This window comes from Dendrobates tinctorius, unplaced genomic scaffold (assembly GCF_039654945.1).
Source record: "Dendrobates tinctorius isolate UK_male_01 unplaced genomic scaffold, ASM3965494v1 ptg000531l, whole genome shotgun sequence".
NCBI classification, from domain to species: Eukaryota; Metazoa; Chordata; class Amphibia; order Anura; family Dendrobatidae; genus Dendrobates; species Dendrobates tinctorius.
Window position 1 is genome coordinate 212823 of NW_027362190.1, and position 21356 is coordinate 234178.

General features: G+C 43.3%; 1 protein-coding gene across 1 annotated transcript; it reads left to right on the top strand.

The window, feature by feature from the left end:
• The first annotated feature begins 3862 nt into the window (after positions 1-3862).
• On the top strand, positions 3863-12389 carry LOC141078248 (uncharacterized). The gene is made up of 2 exons (XM_073565073.1): positions 3863-3951; positions 11071-12389. Exon 2 carries the CDS (start codon positions 11220-11222, stop codon positions 12045-12047), a length of 828 nt encoding a protein of 275 aa, XP_073421174.1. The 5' UTR covers positions 3863-3951; positions 11071-11219; the 3' UTR covers positions 12048-12389.
• The last annotated feature ends 8967 nt before the right edge of the window (positions 12390-21356 follow it).

A 21356-nucleotide genomic window follows, 5' to 3' on the forward strand; every position in this document is an offset into this window, starting at 1 on the left:
AAGTCATAACTGGTACAGGAGGAGAGAGGACCCTGCCCGCGAAGGCTCACAATCTACAAGGGATGGGTGATAATACAGTAGGCGAGGGTAGAGCTGATCATGGTCTATGACTGAAGCTGGGGGTATACTGGTGTATACAGCGTACACAGGGGGGTCTGTGACCAAAGCTGGGGGAATACAGGTGTATACAGCGTACACAGGGATCTGCGACCGAACCTGGGGGTATACGGGTGTATACAGTGAACACAGGGGGCTGTGACCGAATCTGGGGGTATACGGTGTATGCAGCGTACACAGAGGGGTCTGCGACCGAAGCTGGGGATATACGGGTGTATACAGCATACACAGAAGGGTCTATGACTGAAGCTGGGGGTATACGGGTGTATACAGCATACACAGGGGGGTCTGTGACCAAAGCTGGGGGTATACAGGTGTATATAACGTACACAGGGGTCTGTTACCGAAGCTGGGGATATACGGGTGTATACAGCATACACAGAGGGATCTATGACGGAAGCTGGGGGTATATGGGTGTATACAGCGTACACAGGGGTCTGCGACCGAACCTGGGGGTATACGGGTGTATACAGCATACACAGGGGTCTGCGACCAAAACTGGGGATATATACAGGTGCATACAGTGAACACAGGGGGCTGTGGCCGAATCTGGGGGTGTACGGTGTATACAGCGTACACAGAGGGGTTTGCAACCAAAGCTGGGGGTATACGGGTGTATACAGCATAAACACAGGGCTCTGAGACTGAAGCTGGGGGTATACGGGTGTATACAGTGTACACAGGGGTCTGCAACCAAAGCTGGGAGTATACGGGTGTATATAGTGTACACAGGGGTCTGCAACCAAAACTGGGGATATATACGGGTGCATACAGTGAACACAGGGGGCTGTGGCCGAATCTGGGGGTGTACGGTGTATACAGCGTACACAGAGGGGTTTGCAACCAAAGCTGGGGGTATACGGGTGTATACAGCATAAACACAGGGCTCTGAGACTGAAGCTGGGGGTATACGGGTGTATACAGTGTACACAGGGGTCTGCAACCAAAGCTGGGAGTATACGGGTGTATATAGTGTACACAGGGGTCTGCAACCGAAGCTGGGGGTATACGGGTGTATACAGCGTACACAGAGGTGTCTGCGACCAAACCTGGGGGTATACAGGTGTATACAGCGTACACAGAGGGGTTTGCAACCAAAGCTGGGGGTATACGGGTGTATACAGCATAAACACAGGGCTCTGAGACTGAAGCTGGGGGTATACAGGTGTATACACTGAACACAGGGGTCTGCGCCCAAAGATGGGGGAATATGGGTGCATACAGGGCACACTGAAGGGTCTGCGACCGAAGCTGGGGGTATACAGAGAACACAGAGGGGTCCACACAAACATGGCTCCGCTCCATACACCTTGTACACACACGGCTCTGCTCCGTACACCTCGTACACACACGGCTCCGCTCCGTACAGCTCGTACACACACGGCTCCACTCCGTACACCTCGTACACACACGGCTCCACTCCGTACACCTCGTACACACGCGGCTCCGCTCCGTACACCTCGTACACACACGGCTCCGCTCCGTACACCTCGTACACACACGGCTCCGCTCCGTACACCTCGTACACACGCGGCTCTGCTCCGTACACCTCGTACACACGCGGCTCCGCTCCGTACACCTCGTACACACACGGCTCCGCTCCGTACACCTCGTACACACACGGCTCCGCTCCGTACACCTCGTACACACACGGCTCAGCTCCGTACACCTCGTACACACACGGCTCCGCTCCGTACACCTCGTACACACGGCTCTGCTACATCCACCCTGTAAACCCCTCCTGACCCCACACAGAAACTTCCCCTCATCCAGCACCATGACAACCAGCACAGCAGAGTCCTGCACACACTGAGGCCCCTGATCATGTGACCCCCTGACTCCTCCCCTCCTGTGACCTCATCACAGGTCCTGTGCGCACAGAGCAGCTGTAGAAATCTCCGGCCTCGGGGGTCTCACCAGACTTCGCTCTTTTCTTGCAGGGGCCGCAGTGGATTTCATCCGGGATCCATAGAGCTGAATAGAGGAGCGATGTTCCTTCACTCTGATGGGAATTGATGGTGACGTTTGTCCAACGTCCACGTTACCGAGTAAATCCCCCCAGGACTGCAGCCGGTAAAGACCCCGATATCCACAGGTGTCCCCTCTAATTGGGGGAAAGGGATAGAAAAGCCTCTTATCCCGAGGGGAAACCCTGTACATGGAGACATCGGCCTCAGATCTCTCCTGTCCTGTTCTTCCAGAAAAGCCTCAAACTTCTGTGTGTGACTCAGAGCTGAGATCTAACGGGAGAGAAGATTCCAGTGCGGGGAAGACGGGAAACCTTCATATAGACGGCCGGTGGGGATGGAGGCAGTGACCGACTCTGGCCACATCTGTCTCTAGAGCCGCAGTAGAAGATGAAGATGTCGTCCTCATCATGAAGGAGTTATTTCTCATGTCGCGTGTAATGAATATCTCCTGCAGTATTGCTAATGCCGATTCCAGTGTCGGTAATGAGACGAGAATTAGCGTTATGGAAGATGAGTCTATGAGGAACGTGTTCAGCTGCCGACTCCGAGGAGGAAACTGCTTGTTGTCTGTGGCCTAAATATATAGGTTTTATTAGTAGATGTCAGGGGAGAAAACTAAACCCTGTAAGATAATAAATCTCCTCATATGTTTCCCCTATTATCTCCAGTAATTGTATTATTACACAGGATTCTTATGATGTTACATCGGATCATCTTCTTCTCATTCAGGTCTCTACAATATCGGATCCTCTCAGTGAAGATCTTCTACAGAAGAGAATTTTCCTGATTTACCCATCAAGGATGGATATGGACAGAGACAAGATGGCGGAGAGGATGTTACACCTCACCCTAGAGATCCTCTTCCGTCTCACTGGAGAGGTGAGAGATTCTGATGATGTCACATTACATCATTCTTATCTATGGGAATAACAGATGGACAGAACTGGAGAGGTGAGGACTCTGGAAATGTCTGTAGTGAGATTTATTAATGTGTCTCTCCATAACCAGGATTACACAGTGGTGAAGAAGACCTCTAGTGATCGCTGTCAGGACCCTGTGTCTGAGGGATGGGGAAGACCCCTGAGCCCAATCACGGGGCCTCCACCTCACCCCCTGATCCATGAGGACATCAATGAGCAGAAGATCCTAGAACTCATCTACAAGATGATGGAGCTGCTGACTGGAGAGGTGACACTGCTGGGAATGCTGGGACATTATACAGTAACACTATGAAGGGATCGGGGGATGACGGTATCATTGTATGTGTCAGGTTCCTATAAGGTGTCAGGATGTCGCTGTCTATTTCTCCATGGAGGAGTGGGAGTATTTAGAAAGACACAGAGATCTGTACAAGAACGTCATAATGGAGGTTCCCCAGCCCCTCACATCACCAGGTAATAGACAGGACTAAATACACGCAGCCTATAATTATCTGTATGTAGAGAATGAATTCAGTCCCTGTATGTGTTTCCTCCAGATCTATCCAGTAAGAGGACAACACCAGAGAGATGTCCCCATCCTCTTCTTCCACAGGACTGTAACCAAGAAGATCCCAGTGCTCCTCAGGATCATCAGGTAGATGGAGAGAAGGTGTCAGGAGATCTCCCCTATGATGTGTAGACGGCTGTGAAGGTCTTGTGCTCAGTCTTGTTTTTTCCACCAGTATTATGTGTTTTATACTTGTGTAATGAGAACGGTGGAGATGGCAGGATTAGAGCTGATCATAGATGGGACTTCTCCATCTGTCTGTGACTTTTACAATATTTGTTTCAGGGTGAAGATCTGACCCATATTAATACTACAGAGACATATGTGAGGGGTGATGAGTGGTGTAAAGAGGAGATTCCCACATATGACTACCCAGGTGAGTAGTAACCACTGAATGCAGAGAAGTCACAGATTCCTCTCAGTCACCGGCTGTGGCTGCTTTATCGGTGGTGTAGTCCGGCCGTATTACCATGATCACCATTTTGCCTCTAGACCACAACATTCTCCTCCACCCAAAACTGTTCAAATTTCTTTGGGCATTGAAAGCCCTTTTCTATAGAACTTAGAACCTGGAGGATCCATCCACCTCAAAATGCTGACCGTTACCTGCCCAGATCTGTAACTATAAAGCCAAATGACAGCGTACGTAGAATGTGCTGACAAGATAGAAAATCACTTGAAAAAAAAATTATGATGGGCCTGTAAGAGAAAGCGGAGGGTAATGATGCTGTTGGCTTCCTAGATCCCTGAGATCTTATCGGATGAATCTCCGTTCTCTCCCTTCTGTGCTGCTGAATGTCTCATGGTTCCTAGGGATGAGCGAGTATACTCGTTAGGATTTGGTACTCGCAGTACTCCAATCCTGGCGAGTATTTCACAACTCTCCGCTCTAAGCTGTGCGTGGCTGGTGGCTGTAATATACATTTATTCCCGCCTGCAGGAGATGTGTTGGCTCCAGTCCTGGTGTCATGGAGTCACTCCACGTCATAAATTACATTGTTTTTGATCCTAAGGAATTCAGATTACTGCAAAATCTCTCCTGAAATGGGGAGCAATATTATTTTCTCTAATCTTCTGCTCCGGATCCATAGTAGCTCCAATGGTCCACCATAAATGAGGGCAACTCTGGTTTACTGTTGTGTAATCTGTATTTGTAGTTTTCAATTAATGAGATTCTCGTGATCTGGGGTGGGGCTGTGGGCGGGGCTGTGGGCGGAGCTTTATGAGGTGTGCTGATTACATATTCCTCTGTATTGGCTTATGACAGGTCGCTGATCCCTCACTGACCTGCCCCCCATTATTACATAATGCATATAATAGCATTGATATTATTCGTGATAATGCCTATAATATTGTGGCTATTGTGAGGCTTAGAAAAAAAATTACATCCAGCAAAATGTCACCAGCGGTGCCTGTCCAGTAACCTCTATCTCTTACTTTGCTGGTTGTCACTATCTTCTCTGCTTTCCATATCCCAAGGATTGCCTTGCTCATCGCCCTTTAACACCCTCACATGGAATCTGACCTTACACTGGGACCATGGTGTTACCTGCTATTCTGTGGTGTTAGATGGCAAGAAGAATAGTCAGGTAGCTGGGTCAGAACCAGAAGGACAGAATACAGAATCAGAAGACACAAGAGTAGTCAGTAAACGGGCCACGGTCACAGCAGGAAACAAATACACAAGCCACAAGCTGAGCACAGAGGACTGAACCAGAGGAGAACAGCGCTGTATCTGGCAGATTCCGGCCATGTGCTTTGCGCTTTAGTAGGGTGTGGTACTTTCCAATTGGCTGAAGTAGGGAGCAGATTACTCCAGCTGGACAGCAGGAACAGATCCCAGATGAGATTGGACACACCATATGCAGAAGCCCTAATATAACTAAATGACAGAAAAACAGAATAGTAGAAATCCCCATAAAGTGATTCCATGTTATAAACTAATTCACTGATGGTTATAATCTATACACACGTGGTCAAAATTGTTGGTACCCCTCGTTTAATGACAGAAAAACCCACAATGGTCACAGAAATAACTTGAATCTGACAAAAGTAATAATGAATAAAAAATCTATGAAAATGAACAAATGAAAGTCAGACATTGCTTTTCCACCATGCTTCCACAGAATTTAAAAAAAAATGAAACTCATGAAATAGGCCTGGACAGAAACGATGGAACCCCTGAAAATAATGTGACAAAAGGGACATGATAAATCCTGGTGTGTCCACTAATTATCATCACAGGTGTCTACAATCCTGGAATCAGTGAGTGGCCTGTATAGAGGCTACAGATCCTCACTGTGCTGTGTGGTGACATGGTGTGTATCACACTCAACATGGACCAGAGGAAGTGAAGGAAAGAGTTGTCTCAGGAGATTAGAAAGAAAATTATAGACAAACATGTTACAGGTAAAAGTTATAAGACCATCTCCAAGCAGCTTCATGTTCCTGTGACTACAGCTGCACATATTATTCAGAAATTTAAGCTCCATGGGACTGTAGCCAACCTCCCTGGACGTGGCCGCAGGAGGAAAATTCATGGCACATCAAAGAGATGAATAATATGAATGGTAACAAAAGAGCCCAGAAAAACTTCTAAACAAAAGGTGAACTTCAAGCTCAAGGAACATCAGTGTCAGATCCCACCATCACAAAAATTTTCCTTTAGACCTAATTTTTTTTTACTTTCGTAAGGGTAATAGGAGAAAATGGACTATACATTTTGTTTTGCAATTTCTCCTGAGCATGCCTATACCCCATATTTCGGGGAAATCTACTGTTTGGGCACACGGCAGGGCTCGGAAGGGAAGGCACGCCATTTGATTTTTTGAATGTAAAATATGCTGTAATAATTAGCAGTTGCCATGTCGCGTTTGGAGAGCCCCTGATCTGCCTAAACAGTGGAAACCCCCAATAAGTGACACCATTTTGGAGACTAGACAGCTTTAGGGAACTTATCCAGATGTGTATTGAGCACCTTGAATCCACAGGTGCTTCACAGAAGTTTATAACTTAGAGTCGTCGAAATAAAAAAAATAACATTTTTCACAAATAATTCATTTTTTGCCCCATATTTTGCATTTTGATAAGGGTAACAGGAGAAATTGCTCCATACAATTTGTTGTGTAATTTCTCCTGAGATCGCCTATACCCCACTTGTGGGAGAATACTACTGTTTGGGCGCATGGCAATGCTTGGAAGGGAAGAAGCGCCATATTGGAGAGCAGATTTTGCTGGAATTGTTTGTAGGTGACATGTCAAATTGTCAGAGCCCCAGACGTGTTTAAACAGTGAAAACCCCCAACACGTGACTCCATTTTTTAAACTAGACCCCCAAGGAGCTTATCTAGATGTGTGGTGGGCTCTTTGAACCCCCAAGTGCATCACAGAAGTTAATTACGTAGAAACGTGAAAATAAAAAATCATATTTTTTAAAAAAAAAAAAAGATCTTTTCGCCCTCCATTTTTTATCCAAAGGGTAACAGGAGAAATTGGACCGCAAAAGTTGTTGTGCAATTTGCCCTGAGTATTCTGACACCCCATATGTGGGGGTAAACCACTGTTTGGGCGCATGGCAGAGCTCAGAAGGGAAGGAGTGCCATATTGGAGAGCAGATTTTGCTGGAATTGTTTGTGGGTGACATGTCACATTGTCAGAGCCCCTGAGATGCCAGATAAGCATAAGCCCCCAAAAGTGACTGCATTTTACCAAATACTTCCCTGAATGAATTCTTCTAGTGGTGCAGTGAGCATACTGACACCACAGCTGTTCCATAGGAAATTATACCATTGGGCGGTGAAGAAAAATAATTACATTTTTACCACTAAAATGTTGTTTTAACCCCATATTTTACATTGGAAAATATATAGATAGGTAAATGGTCACTACACCCAGAGATGAATTCACAGAGGGGGGTCGTTTCCAATTCCCAGAAGGGTGTCATTTCCAAAATGGGGTCACTTCAGGGGGGATTCTGCTGTTAATGCACTTTGGAGAGCCGCTAAGTGCCAGAACAACAGAATCCCCCCTGAAGTGACCCCATGTTGGAAATGACACCCCTCTGGGAATTCATCTATGGATATAGTGACCATTTTCACTACATGGATGATTTCCAGAAACTCATAGTAGAAGTTTCACAGCAAAAATGTCATTGTAGTGCCCAATATATTGTGCCCAGCTTGTGTCTCTGGAGACCTCCCCCACCTACCCCCGGAAATTGTTAAGTCAGCTCTACTCAAATGTGTCTGTCACTAAATAAACCAAATGCTTGAATGTCAAAACAGTTCAAAAACGTGGTTCTGTGTGGAAGATTGTAAAGCAGTCATGGAGGCATAAGGCTGGCAGAGATGGGCATTGTGGGTAATAATAGCGGGGATCATGCCTCATTCCTCTCTTGGAACATACACGACATCGTCTCTGGGGGTTCTTTCTTGTTTCAGTTGCTGGGATGAGTGCAATAAAATGTCGCTCAGTGAGTCTTCTCACATCTTCACATTCTAAAGGATTGGCGGGGACAAAATTTTCAAAAACAAGATTTTCAGTGACCTTTTCCTGATAATCAAGGAAAGTATCTGCATTTCCGGCTTTTTTGTATAACGTAAAAGAATTATATGTGGCCACCTGAAACAAATACATGACTAACTTTTTATACCAGATCTATGATTTTCTTGATACCTGGTATGGTTGTAGAACCTGATCTGCAAGGTCCACACCCCCATATATTTGTTGTAGTCAATGAATAAAAACAGGTTTTGGAGTAGTGGATCCCTGTTGGTCTGCAGTGGCCCTTGTGGCATCTGTGTGGATCGAGCTCAGGATAAAAATATTTTATTTATCCTTAATATTAAGGGCAAGCAGCTCTCCATTGTGTAAAGCCCCTGACTGCCCCTTTCGGAACTTTTTGCTGACCAATGATTGTGGAAACCCCTGATGGTTTTTGCGAATGGTCCCACAAGCCCCTATGTTATGTTCAACTAGAGGTATGCTGGTGTAGTAGTTGTCAACATACAGATTGGAGCCTTTTTGTAAAAATTGAGTTATCAGCTCCCAAACCTTTTTTCCAGATGTCCCCAGATAAGTAGGGCATCCTGGTGGGTGTAGTTGGCTATCTTTCCCCTCTTAAATGTGAAATGCTGATGTGCATATGGTTGAACTCTCGCACATTTTATAGAGCTTTATTCCGAACCTTGCCCTCTTAGAAGGAATAAATGGCTTGAGGTGCAGACTTCCTTTGAATTTTACAAGGGACTCATCAATGGAAATGTTTTCTGTTGGGGTGTAGAGCTTTAAGAACTTTTCTGTCAAGTCTTCGATGATGGGTCTGATTTTGAATAGTCAGTCATGTTCTGGGGCATTTCTGGGCAGGCATTGACTATTGTCGTTAAAATGCCAAAATCTCATGAGCATTTCATAACGGGTCCTAGGAAGAATGGCAGAAAACATAGGGGTGGCTTGAACAGGGCGGTTGGACCAATAGGACCGAATGCTCGTTTTTTAAAAAGCCCCATAGCGAATGTCAGTCCTAAAAATGTTTTCATTTCTAGGACATTAGTTTGTCCATAAATGTGACCTAGCATAATAGGATCGTGGATTCTGGCTGATGAATTGGGACACATATAAATTTGTAGGACAATATGCTCTAGCTATCTGTCAGAAAGAAATTAAAAAAATAATTGTTCCAAAATTTTCCACCTCCACATTTATACCAGGAATGGCATTAAAATTAGGGATGAATGGAGTAGCCGAATCCGAAGCCTCCCATCTGGGAAATGCTACATCAAGAGGCAAAGCCCCTTGGACATTGGTGTGCGCCAATTCACGAGCACTAGGGACAGCGCTAGTACTGGGCATTGTTCCCTGAGTTGGAGACATTTCTCCAGAAGCGCTATTTGTCCTTCTTGTTGTACTGGTCCTTGTGTGTGAGGATGGACCAGAATCACTGCTCATTTCTGAGCTATCACTGTCGCTGCTACTAAAGCCCTCGAAATCCACATCGCCATCTGACACTGCACTTGCTTCGCTGTCAGAACATAAAAGTGTATAAGCCTCCTCTGCACTATAATACTGACGGGCCATTTTATTTTATTTATTTTTTCCATAAATAGAAAACTATGACGTGACCAAATTATTGGGGAGACAATTGAGAAAAGCCTAATTCTTTAGCCTACCTCTAACTTTAGGATAAACCTTAAAATTAACCCTGACTTTAGCCCCAACACTAACCCTAACTATAGCACTAACCCTAACCTGCCTTATCTGTTTTTTTACTTTATAGCACAATCGCTGACTGACACAGCTGTTGGCAGCAGCTCTTGTAACACTGTTTCTCCTCTAATCTCTCACTGACAGGAGATCTGAGGAGAAACAGTGTTTTTATGAGGCAGATCGCCCGGGAAAGTTCGCTGCTACAACAAACTCTCCTAGTGATTTGTCTCATTGGCTAGTGTGAGGCTGACGTCATCAGGACCTGAACCAATCAGGTCTCGATGCGCACGGGGTCACAGCAAGCGTTGTGTGGTGGAATCCCCTCGTTATATGGTATGTGGGGGTCCCGATGAGCATAAAACCGCTGACCGTAGACAAACATTGGCATTGCACAAAGCCCTGCTAGCGCCGATGTCTATCTACCGTTGGAGGTCATGAAGCGGGTACGTTAAGGGTACCATAGTTTCTGTCCAGGCCTATTTCATTAGTTTTATTTTTTTTTTGAAATTCTGTGGAATCATGGTTGGAAAGCAATGTCTGACTTTCATTTGTTCATTTTCATAGATTTTTGATTTATTATTACTTTTGTCAGATTCAAGTTATTCCTGTGACCATTGTGTGTTTTTCTGTCAGTAAATGAGGGGTACCAGCAATTTTGACCACATGTGTAGGAGGAGTGAATATTTTGACTCCACAGCAACTTTCCGTAAATTAACACGCAGTGGATGTTGGAGAGTGAAAATTACACATTTGCCATTTTCTTACCCAGCACATAGTGCCCAGATTGTGCTCCAGGAGACACCGCAAATTAAGTGGGTTATTCTCACTATAATATTGCTAAATACAGGGATCCTAAATGTTGTTTGCACACACTGCAAGACTCCGAAGTGAGAGCGGATTTTGCTGGATTGGTTTATAGAAACCCTGTTGCTTTTCAACAGCCTTTGAGCCACTAATAGTGTGGGAACCTCTGTTTTTCCATTGACAGATGATGGACCTGAGTGGGGACTTGTTTTTGTGAGATGAGAATTGGTATTATTTTCACCTACATAACATTGATTGGTTTCTTTTTATTCGATATTTGGGAGGCAGAATGAACCAACAGTTGAACACCGCACACTACTGGTTCATCCAACAAGGTTTTCTATTAGACGGTGAACTGTCATTGTCTTGGTAAATAATTAAAGTTTTTTACATAGCTTGCCATTTTTATGGACAGTTTAAGTAGAAATATTCAAAAATATAAAACTCAAGGATATTTTATAAAAAAATTTTTTTCTTATCTTAGCAGATGACTGTACCAGGAGATCAGAGGGACAGCTGACATCTTCAATTTTTAAATCTGATGATCTTGAAATCCTACAACGAACAACTGAAGTGATTGCTATTACTCCAGATATATCATCATCCATTCACAGAAAAGATCTGTCATCTGATCCTATGAAACAGGTCCCATCTTCTGATTCATTACTGACTACTAAGGAAAATCAAAGTCACAAAAGAGGCATTAAAAAACAAACTGCTCCTAAAGCAAAGAAGTCATTTTCATGTTCAGAATGTGGGAAATGTTTTAACAAGAAATCACATTTTGTTACACACCAAAGAACTCACACAGGGGCGAAGCCTTTTTCATGTTCTGAATGTGGAAAATGTTTTAACTGGAAATCACAATTGGTTAATCACCATAGAACTCACACAGGGGAGAAGCCTTTTTACTGTTCAGAATGTGGGAAATGTTTTAACTCAAAATCACAATTGGTTAATCACCATAGAACTCACACAGGGGAGAAGCCTTTTTCATGTTCAGAATGTGGGAAATCTTTTAACACCAAATCACATTTTGTTACACACCAATTAACTCACACAGGAGAAAAGCCTTTTTGCTGTTCAGAATGTGGAAAATGTTTTAACCATAAAGGGAATCTTGTTACCCACCAGAGAATTCACACAGGAGAGAAGCTTTTTTCATGTTCAGAATGTGGGAAATCTTTTAACAACAAATCACATTTTGTTACACACCAATTAACTCACACAGGGGAGAAGCCTTTTTCCTGTTCAGAATGTGGAAAATGTTTTAACCATAACGGGAATCTTGTTAAACACCAAAAAACTCACACAGGGGAGAAGCCTTTTTTATGTTCAGAATGTGGAAAATGTTTTAACCATAACGGGAATCTTGTTAAACACCAAAAAACTCACAAAGGAGAGAAGCCTTTTTCATGCTCAGAATGTGGGAAATGTTTTAACCAGAAAGGGAATCTTGATTAACACCAAAGAACTCACACAGGAGAGAAGTCTTTTTGATGTTCAGAATGTGAGAAATGTTTTACTCAGAGTTCAAATCTTGTTACATGTGAGAGAATTCATACAGCAGAGAAGCCATATTCTTGCTCAGAATGTGGGAAATGTTTTAAATGGAAAAATAAATCTTGATTCAAAGAACCCACATAGGGGAGAAGACTTTTTCCTGTTCAGAATGTGGGAAATGTTTTAACCGGAGATCACTTCTTCTTTGACATCAAGTCACACAGGGGAGAAGCTTTTTTCATTTTCTTAATGTGGATAATATTTTACTTGGAAATCAACTGTTAATAAACATCAGAGGCATCACATAGGGGAGAAGGTTTTTTTATAATGTTGGAATAGTTTTAATCAAAATTGAATCTTCTTAAATAGGTTGTCTCTTGTCATTCCTCATGTTTGTTGACAAAAGGAAAAAAATAAACTTTATTACTTCCAAAAGTAAAACTATATTCCTAATTCACCCCCTGAAGGTTAGTCAATAGGTGACTAATAGAAAAAACATATATCCCACATCTCAGTATATAGGGTGAGGAGATGTATACACACTCACTCTCCAAGCCTCTCATTTCTACGACTCATCAGGAGACTATTTAATATTGACCTATATCCACGCCAGACTAGACAAAATAAAAACTAAAATCATGCATCATGTTATCTGATACAGTCAGAAAACTAGCCACATATCGGCAGATCCCAGACCTCAAACTATATACTGTGTAAGTTTATAAGCCACTCCAGTGTCAGGAATAGATAGTATGTGAAAATACAGTATAATTCTTGTGTTTTTCTCCTATAGGGACTGCCCTAGTTTGGGATTGTAACAGCTGTTAATTAGTAGTGCAGACAAATTGTCCTAGACCAGTGATGGCGAACCTATGGCATGCAGAGCCCTCTCTGCTGGCACGTGGTATCACCTCATCTGCAAGTGTCCTCGCTCCAGAGCTGCAGCTTCCTGCCTCACATGGCAGTCAGCGACGCGGCTGGATAACATCATCATTCAGCTCTGCAGCCGCTGTGCTAGTGAGGAAGCTTCCGGCGAGTGCGCGGAGAGGTGTGTGTGTGTAATGATGGGGGAGAGGGCAATGATGGGAGTGATGGAGAAGGCAATGATGGGGAGAAGGCAATGATGGGAGTGATGGAGAAGGCAATGATGGGGAGAGGGCAATGATGGCAGTGATGAAGAAGGCAATGATGGGTGTGATGGCAATGATGGGAGTGATGGAGAAGGCAATGATGGGGAGAGGGCAATGATGGGAGTGATGGAGAAGGCAATGATGGGAGTGATGGAGAAGGCAATGATGCGGGTGATGGGGAGAGTGCAATGATGGCAGTGATGAAGAAGGCAATGATGGGGGTGATGGCAATGATGGGAGTGATGGAGAAGGCAATGATGGGAGTGATGGAGAAGGTAATGATGGGGAGAAGGCAATGATGGGAGTGAAGGAAAAGGCAATGATGCGGGTGATGGGGAGAGGGCAAAAATGGGTGTGATGGAGAGGGCAATGATGGGGTGGTGAGGAGGAAATGATGGAGGTGGTTGAATGAGCAATTTCTACAATAAGGGGATCAGGATGGGGCACATTTCTACATGAAGGGGATCATACAAAAAGCAAAAAACACAAATATCCTGAACTAAAAAGTAAAAAATACTGCAAATAATGCATAAAGGTAATAATAATAATAATAATAATAAGGGTATTTAGTAAACATAATTTTGATCAAAATAATGTACAAGCCATCCTGCCACGTCACGGCAACCCTTGTGGGACAGTCCCTACTCTAGTATTTAAAACCTTTTCACTTGCCAAGTGGCGTGAATGTGAATAAGGGTCGAGCTGCTGAACCACTAGTAACAGCTTAGGCCAGACTGGATGGCTTTCCCAGCTCAGAAAGAGGGCGGTCACACCCATATATGCACTGAATGCACAATGAAATGAATAAAAAACAAATCTGAACTGAGAAAAGTAAGTTAATGTGTATGCACAATGTAAGTGCATATTAACACATGACCATTAACCAGAGAAAACCAGAGAGGTTTTAAATACTAGAGTAGGGACTGTCCCACAAGGGTTGCTGTGACGTGGCGGGATGGCTTGTACATTATTTTGATCAAAATTATGTTTACTAAATACCCTTATTATTATTACCTTTATGCATTATTTGCAGTATTATTAAAAGAATGGGGCATATTACTACAAGAAGTGGACAATGATGGGGCATATTACTACAAGAAGGGGACAATGATGGGGCATATTACTACAAGAAGGGGACAATGATGGGGCATATTACTACAAGAAGGGGACAATGATGGGGCATATTACTACAAGAAGTGGACAATGATGGGGCATATTACTACAAGAAGGGGACAATGATGGGGCATATTACTACAAGAAGGGGACAATGATGGGGCATATTACTACAAGAAGTGGACAATGATGGGGCATATTACTACAAGAAGTGGACAATGATGGGGCATATTACTACAAGAAGGGGACAATGATGGGGCATATTACTACAAGAAGGGGACAATGATGGGGCATATTTCAGGGTAGAATCTGCTTGCATTCCATGCTAAAATCTATCTAATCTGCATTTTTTCCCTAAAGATCAACCCAACTGCTGTGTCTGGAAAGGGCAGTGTGAGTGGCTCAGTGTCAGTGTGTGATAAGCAATCATGAGCTTGAAGCCCCCCTGCTGAACAAAAGAGAAGACTGCAAAGGTAAATTTCAAATCAATGAATAGTTTACATAATAGAATTGATCATCAAGGTTTAGGGACGGCAAGCGCTGTACAGGCAAGAGAGTTGGCAGCTGCGGACTCTCCTGTGCAGCGCTTATGATGGTCACTGCTGAGTAGTTCTCATTCATTTTCAGTGCTGCAGGACCTTGAGACGCCACTACACATTTTTCATCACACAAAATTGCCCTGTGGCACTTTGTCATAAATAATTGGATTTTAGGTTGCAGTTTGGGCACTCGGTCTCAGAAAGGTTCGCCATCAATGTCCTAGACTAAACTCAGTCTTCAGACGGCCCAATATGTACCACTCAGGGAGAACTTACCTGCTCCAAAGATCATTAGCAGCTTCTACCTAATGGCCATGCTGCGGTCTGTCAGGGAATGAGTGCAATATTGTTATAAAGACTAGGGATATGTGCAGTCATAATGTCTGGGGGATCTGTGCCATTATTTAGTATGAATATGGAAATTATCTCTGAAAGGTAAGTGTTCCCTGAGCGGTATATACAGGATTGTCACATACTATCTATTCCTGACACTGGAGGGGCTTATAAACTGGGATCTGCCAATATGTGGCTAGTTCTCTGACTGTTTCGGATAACATGATACATGATTTTAGGTTTATTTGTCTAGTCTCGCTTGAATATAGGTCAATATTAAATAGTCTCCTGATGAGTCACCTTTGGTGAGGACGATGAAGCCCGCAGAAATGAGAGGCTTGGAGAGTGAGTGTGTATACGTCACCTCACCCTATATACTGAACTGTGGGGCACATGTTTTTTCTATTAGTCACCTTCTGACTAACCCTCAGGGGGTGAATTATGGGTATAGCTTTACATTTGGAATTAATAAAGTTTATTTTTATCCTTTTATCAGCAAACATGAGGAATGACAAGAGACAACCAATTTAAAAAGATTCAGTTTTGGTTAAAACTACTCCAACACTATGAACATAAAAAAGGCTTCTCCCCTATGTGACATCGCTGATGTTTATTAACAGTTGATTTCCAAGTAAAATATTCCCACATTAAGAAAATGAAAAAGGCTTCTCTATGTGACTGCTCTGGTGTCTAACAAGAAGCGCTTTCCGGTTAAAACATTTCCCACATTCTGAACATGAAAAAGACTTCTCTGCTGTGTGAGTTCTATGGTGCCTAACCAAATCTGATTTCCGGTTAAAACATTTCCCACATTCTGAACATGAAACTGGCTTCTCCCCTGTGTGAGTTCTTTGGTGAGTAACAAAATTCCCTTTATGGTTAAAACATTTCCCACATTCTGAACAGGAAAAATGCTTCTTCCCTGTGTGAGTTCTCTGGTGTGTTACAAAATGTGATTTCTTGTTAAAACATTTCCCACATTCTGAACATGAAAATGATTTCTTTGCTTTAGGAGCAGTTTGTTTTTTATTGCCTCTTTTGTGACTTTGATTTTCCTTAGTAGTCAGTAATGAATCAGAAGATGGGACCTGTTTCATAGGATCAGATGACAGATCTTTGCTGTGAATGGATGATGATATATCTGGAGTAATAGCAATCACTTCAGTTGTATCTTGTAGGATCTCAAGATCATCAAATTTATAAATTGTCCCTCTGATCTCCTGGTACAGTCATCTGCTAAGATAACTAAGATAAAAAACAATTATTACTTATTAATAAAATATCCTTGAGTTTTATATTTTTGAACATTTCTACTTAGCTTGCCATTTTTATGGACAGTTTATGTAAAAAACTTTATTTACCAAAACAATGACAGTTCACAGTCTAATAGAAAACCTTGTTGGATGAACCAGTAGTGTGCGGTGTTCAACTGTTTGTTCATTCTGCCTCCCAAATATCGAATAAAAAGAAACCAATCAATGTTATGTAGGGGAAAATAATACCAATTCTCATCTCACAAAAAACAAGTCCGCACTCAGGTCCATCATCTGTCAACGGAAAAACAGATAAGGCAGGTTACAGTTAATGCTATAGTTAGAGTTAGTGTTTGGGCTAAAGTTAGGGTTACTGTTAGGCTAAAGAATTAGGCTTTTCTCAATTGTCTCCCCAATAATTGGGTCACGTCAGAGTTTTCTTTTTCCAAAAAAAAACAAAAACGAATAAAATGGCCGGTCAGTATTATAGTGCAGAGGAGGTGTGATGTACAATGTCTGTGAGGTATGGGGTTTTGTCCACAAAATATGATGTTTTCTGTTGTAAGTTTCCAGAAAGATCCGGCAGATATGACAATCCAGGCTGCTAGCTCTGCAGCTTCATCCCTCCTCCCTTCACACACACACACACAGAGCAGTGCCACCCCCCTCCTCTACAGCCTGTGTTCGCACTAGTAATAGGAGACCCCCCTGCTGTTACAACCATTTGTTTCCTTCTCTCCTCTTCAGAGCGGGAAAAACTTCTTTGTTTGAAACGAATAAAACTATGAGAGACTATACCATAAGAACCAAATACCCTAGAGATATGAAAATCACATTTTTGTAATCCGGGCGGTCACAGCGTCGCTGCCGTGGTTCTGGCGAAGCGTAATCCTTTCAGAACCTGAGATATGTGTTCCAGCTAAACGGTGTATCAGAACTACTGCATATTTGGTCTTGAATTATTGTACTCAACAAATCACAACCAATGATGCCCTATATGTGTCTGTGCGGGCTGCCCCCACGGAGTTATGATTAGTATAAGTTTTCTAGTGTAATTCTAAATCCAAAAGGGAGAGGTGGGATTAACCCAGCATGCATCTCTCCGTGATGTCACATAGCAAGTCTATAAAGCACTTCCTGGACAAAACCAGGGCAGAACAGCTCAAGTCGTCGTGCTAGAAAGACCCAGATGAGCGGAGAAGTGCAGCTCCGCCTCCACCCACCTTAGCCGCATGGTCTGCCTAAGGAACAATATGGAACTGTGAGTGTACTCTCTTTGTTTTCTCCACTTTTATTTTATACCTGTACTGTACATATTTTATGTCTCAATTTTATAGCAACTTTTATCTGTAATCACTGTCCTCTTTCGGAAAATAAATGAAATAATTATTTAGATCTGTCTCTATGCTCTAAGACTCGAACTATACGCCTTTGATAGATAATCGCTACTAATTCAAGGGGTTTGCCACGGACCCTCTTAATTTAACACTGTGAATAAAGTAACCGTGACTGGTGGCAGCGCGTTGTGCACGGCTATTGCGGCTTGCTGGCAGTCTAGAAGGGTCTTATATAGCTGAATAAGGGTCTGCGGCACCAGCATTCATAATTCCCTTACTGCAGAAGCCTAATTGCTGGTTCACAACAGGCAGCCCGTCCGGCGACCAATTATCCTAGGTGCAGTTCCCTGACTGACCTGAGGGTAAGGGGGGCGCCGGAGAGCTGCAAGTTCCAAAGTGGAACTGAGAAAGTGGGATATACATAAATCCCCGCAGTACTTGGAAGATTGATAGCAGTGGTGGGGCATCCAAATTAAACTCCCCCTGCGGCAAATTGTAGAGCGAGATTAGCTTGCTGGATATTTTTGTCACATGGTGCCAGTGGTGGGATAACTAGGATAAGCCCCACTGCGCCTGTGATAGCCGTGTGCCGGCATTGTGTCTCGTCCCTCCGTCCGCTGATACACCCGTGTCAGTGGTGGGACTGTGACATAGTGGTGACACAGGGTCCGCTGTCCATCGCGTTTTGGTGGCAGCGGGACCCCCGTTAGTCGCCTCCGTAAGTGGACGAACGGCCGTGGGCTGTTCGTCACAGGAGGCTTATGCACTTTTATGTTCTGACAGTGAAGAAAGTGCAGTGTCAGATGGCAATGTGGATTTCGAGGGCTTTAGTAGCAGTGATAGTGATAGCTCAGAAATGAGCAGTGATTCCGGTCCATCCTCACACACAAGGACCAGTACAACAAGAAGGACAAATAGCGCTTCTGGAGAAATGTCTCCAACTCAGGGAACAATGCCCAGTACTAGCGCTGTCCCTAGTGCTCGTGAATTGGCGCACACCAATGTCCAAGGGGCTTTGCCTCTTGATGTAGCATTTCCCAGATGGGAGGCTTCGGATTCGGCTACTCCATTCATCCCTAATTTTAATGCCATTCCTGTTATAAATATGGAGGTGGAAAATTTTGCACCAATTATTTTTTTTTAATTTGTTTATGACAGATAGCTTGCTAGAGCATATTATCCTACAAATGTATATGCGTCCCAATTCATCAGCCAGAATCCACGATCCTATTATGCTCGGTCAAATTTATGGAACCAACTAATGTCCTAGAAATGAAAACATTTTTAGGACTTACATTCACTATGAGGCTTGTTAAAAAAAAATGAGCATTCGGTCTTATTGGTCCAACCGCCTTGTTCAAGCCACCCCTATGTTTCCTGCCACTCTTCCTAGCACCTGTTATGAGATGCTCATGAGATTTTGGCATTTTAGCGACAATAGTCAATATCTGCCCGGAAATGCCCCAGAACATGACAGACTATTCAATATCAGACCCATCATCGAAGACTTGACAGAAAAGTTCTTAAAGCTCTACACCCCAACAGAAAACATTTCCATTGATGAGTCCCTTGTAAAATTCAAAGGAAGACTGCACCTCAAGCAATTTATTCCTTCTAAGAGGGCAAGGTTCGGAATAAAGCTCTATAAAATGTGTGAGAGTTCAACCGGATACACATCAGCTTTACACATTTATGAGGGGAAAGACACCCAAGTAAACCCACCAGGATGCCCTACTTATCTGGGGACATCTGGAAAAATCGTTTGGGAGCTGATAACTCCATTTTTACAAAAAGGCTACAATCTGTATGTTGACAACTACTACACCAGCATACCCCTATTTAAAAGTCTGTTTGAACATAACATAGGGGCTTCTGGGACCATTTGAAAAAACCATCAGGGGTTTCCACAATCATTGGTCAGCAAAAAGTTCTGAAAGGGGCAGTCAGGGGCTTTACACAATGGAGAGCTGCTTGTCCTTAAGTATAAGGATAAAGATATTTTTATCCTGAGCTCGATCCACACAGATGCCACAAGGGCCACTGCAGACCAACAGGGATCCACTACTCCAAAACCTGTGTCTGTCATTGACTACAGCAAATATATGGGGTGTGGACCTTGCAGATCAGGTTCTACAGCCATACCAGGTATCAAGAAAATCATAGATCTGGTATAAAAAGTTAGTCATGTATTTGTTTCAGGTGGCCACATATAATTCTTTTGTGTTATACAAAAAAGCCGGAAATGCAGATATTTTCCTTGATTATTATGAGGTCATGTAAATCTTGTTTTTGAGAATTTTGTCCCCGCCAATCCTTTATAATGTGAAGATGTCAGAAGACTCACTGAGCGACATTTTATTGCACTCATCCCAGTAACTGAAACAAGAAAGAACCCCCAGAGAAGATGTCGTGTATGTTCCTAGAGAGGAATGAGGCATGATCCCCGCTATTATTACCCACAATGCCCATCACTGCCAGCCTTATGTCTCCATGACGGCTTTACAATCTTCCACACAGAACCACGTTTTTCAACTGTTTTGAGATTCAAGCATTTGGGTTATTTAGTGACAGACACATTTGAGTAGAGCTGACTTAACAATTTCCGGGGGTAGGTGGGGGGAGGTCTCCAGAGACACAAGCTGGGCACAATATATTGGGCACTACAATGACATTTTTGCAATTTTTGCTCTAAAACTTCCACTACGTGTTTCTGGAAATCATCCTTGTAGTGAAAATGGTCACTATATCCATAGATGAATTCCCAGAGGGGTGTCATTTCCAACATGGGGTCACTTCAGGGGGATTCTGTTGTTCTGGCACTTAGCGGCTCTCCAAAGTGTCATAACAGCAGAATCCCCCCTGAAGTGACCCCATTTTGGAAATGACCCCCCTCTGTGAATTCATCTCTGGGTGTAGTGACCATTTACCTATCTATATATTTTCCACTGTAAAATCTGGGGTTAAAACAACATTTAAGTGGTAAAAATGTAATTATTTTGTCTTCACTGCCCAATGGTATAATTTTCTATGGAACAGCTGTGGGGTCAGTATACTCACTGCGCCACTAGAAGAATTCATTCAGGGAAGTATTTGGTAAAATGCAGTCACTTTTGGGGGCTTATGCAGTTCTGGCACCTCAGGGTCTCTGACAATGTGACATGTCACCCATAAACAATTCCAGCTAAATCTGCTCTCCAATATGGCCCTCACTCCCTTCCAAGCTCTGCCATGCTCACAAAGAGTGGATTACCCCCACATATGGGGTGTCAGAATACTCAGGACAAATTGCAAAACAACTTTTGGGGTCCAATTTCTCCTGTTACCCGTTGGAAAAAAACAATTGAGGGCGAAAAGTTCATTTTTTTGTGGAAAAATTTTTTTTTTTATTTTCACGGCTCTATGTAATTAACTTCTGTGAAGCACTTGGGAGTTCAAAGTGCCCACCTCATGTCTAGATAAGTTCCTTGGGGAGGCGTTTAGTTTCCAAAATGGGGTCACTTGTTGGGGATTTCCACTGTTTAGACACGTTAGTGTCTCTGACAATGTGACATGTGAGCCACAAACA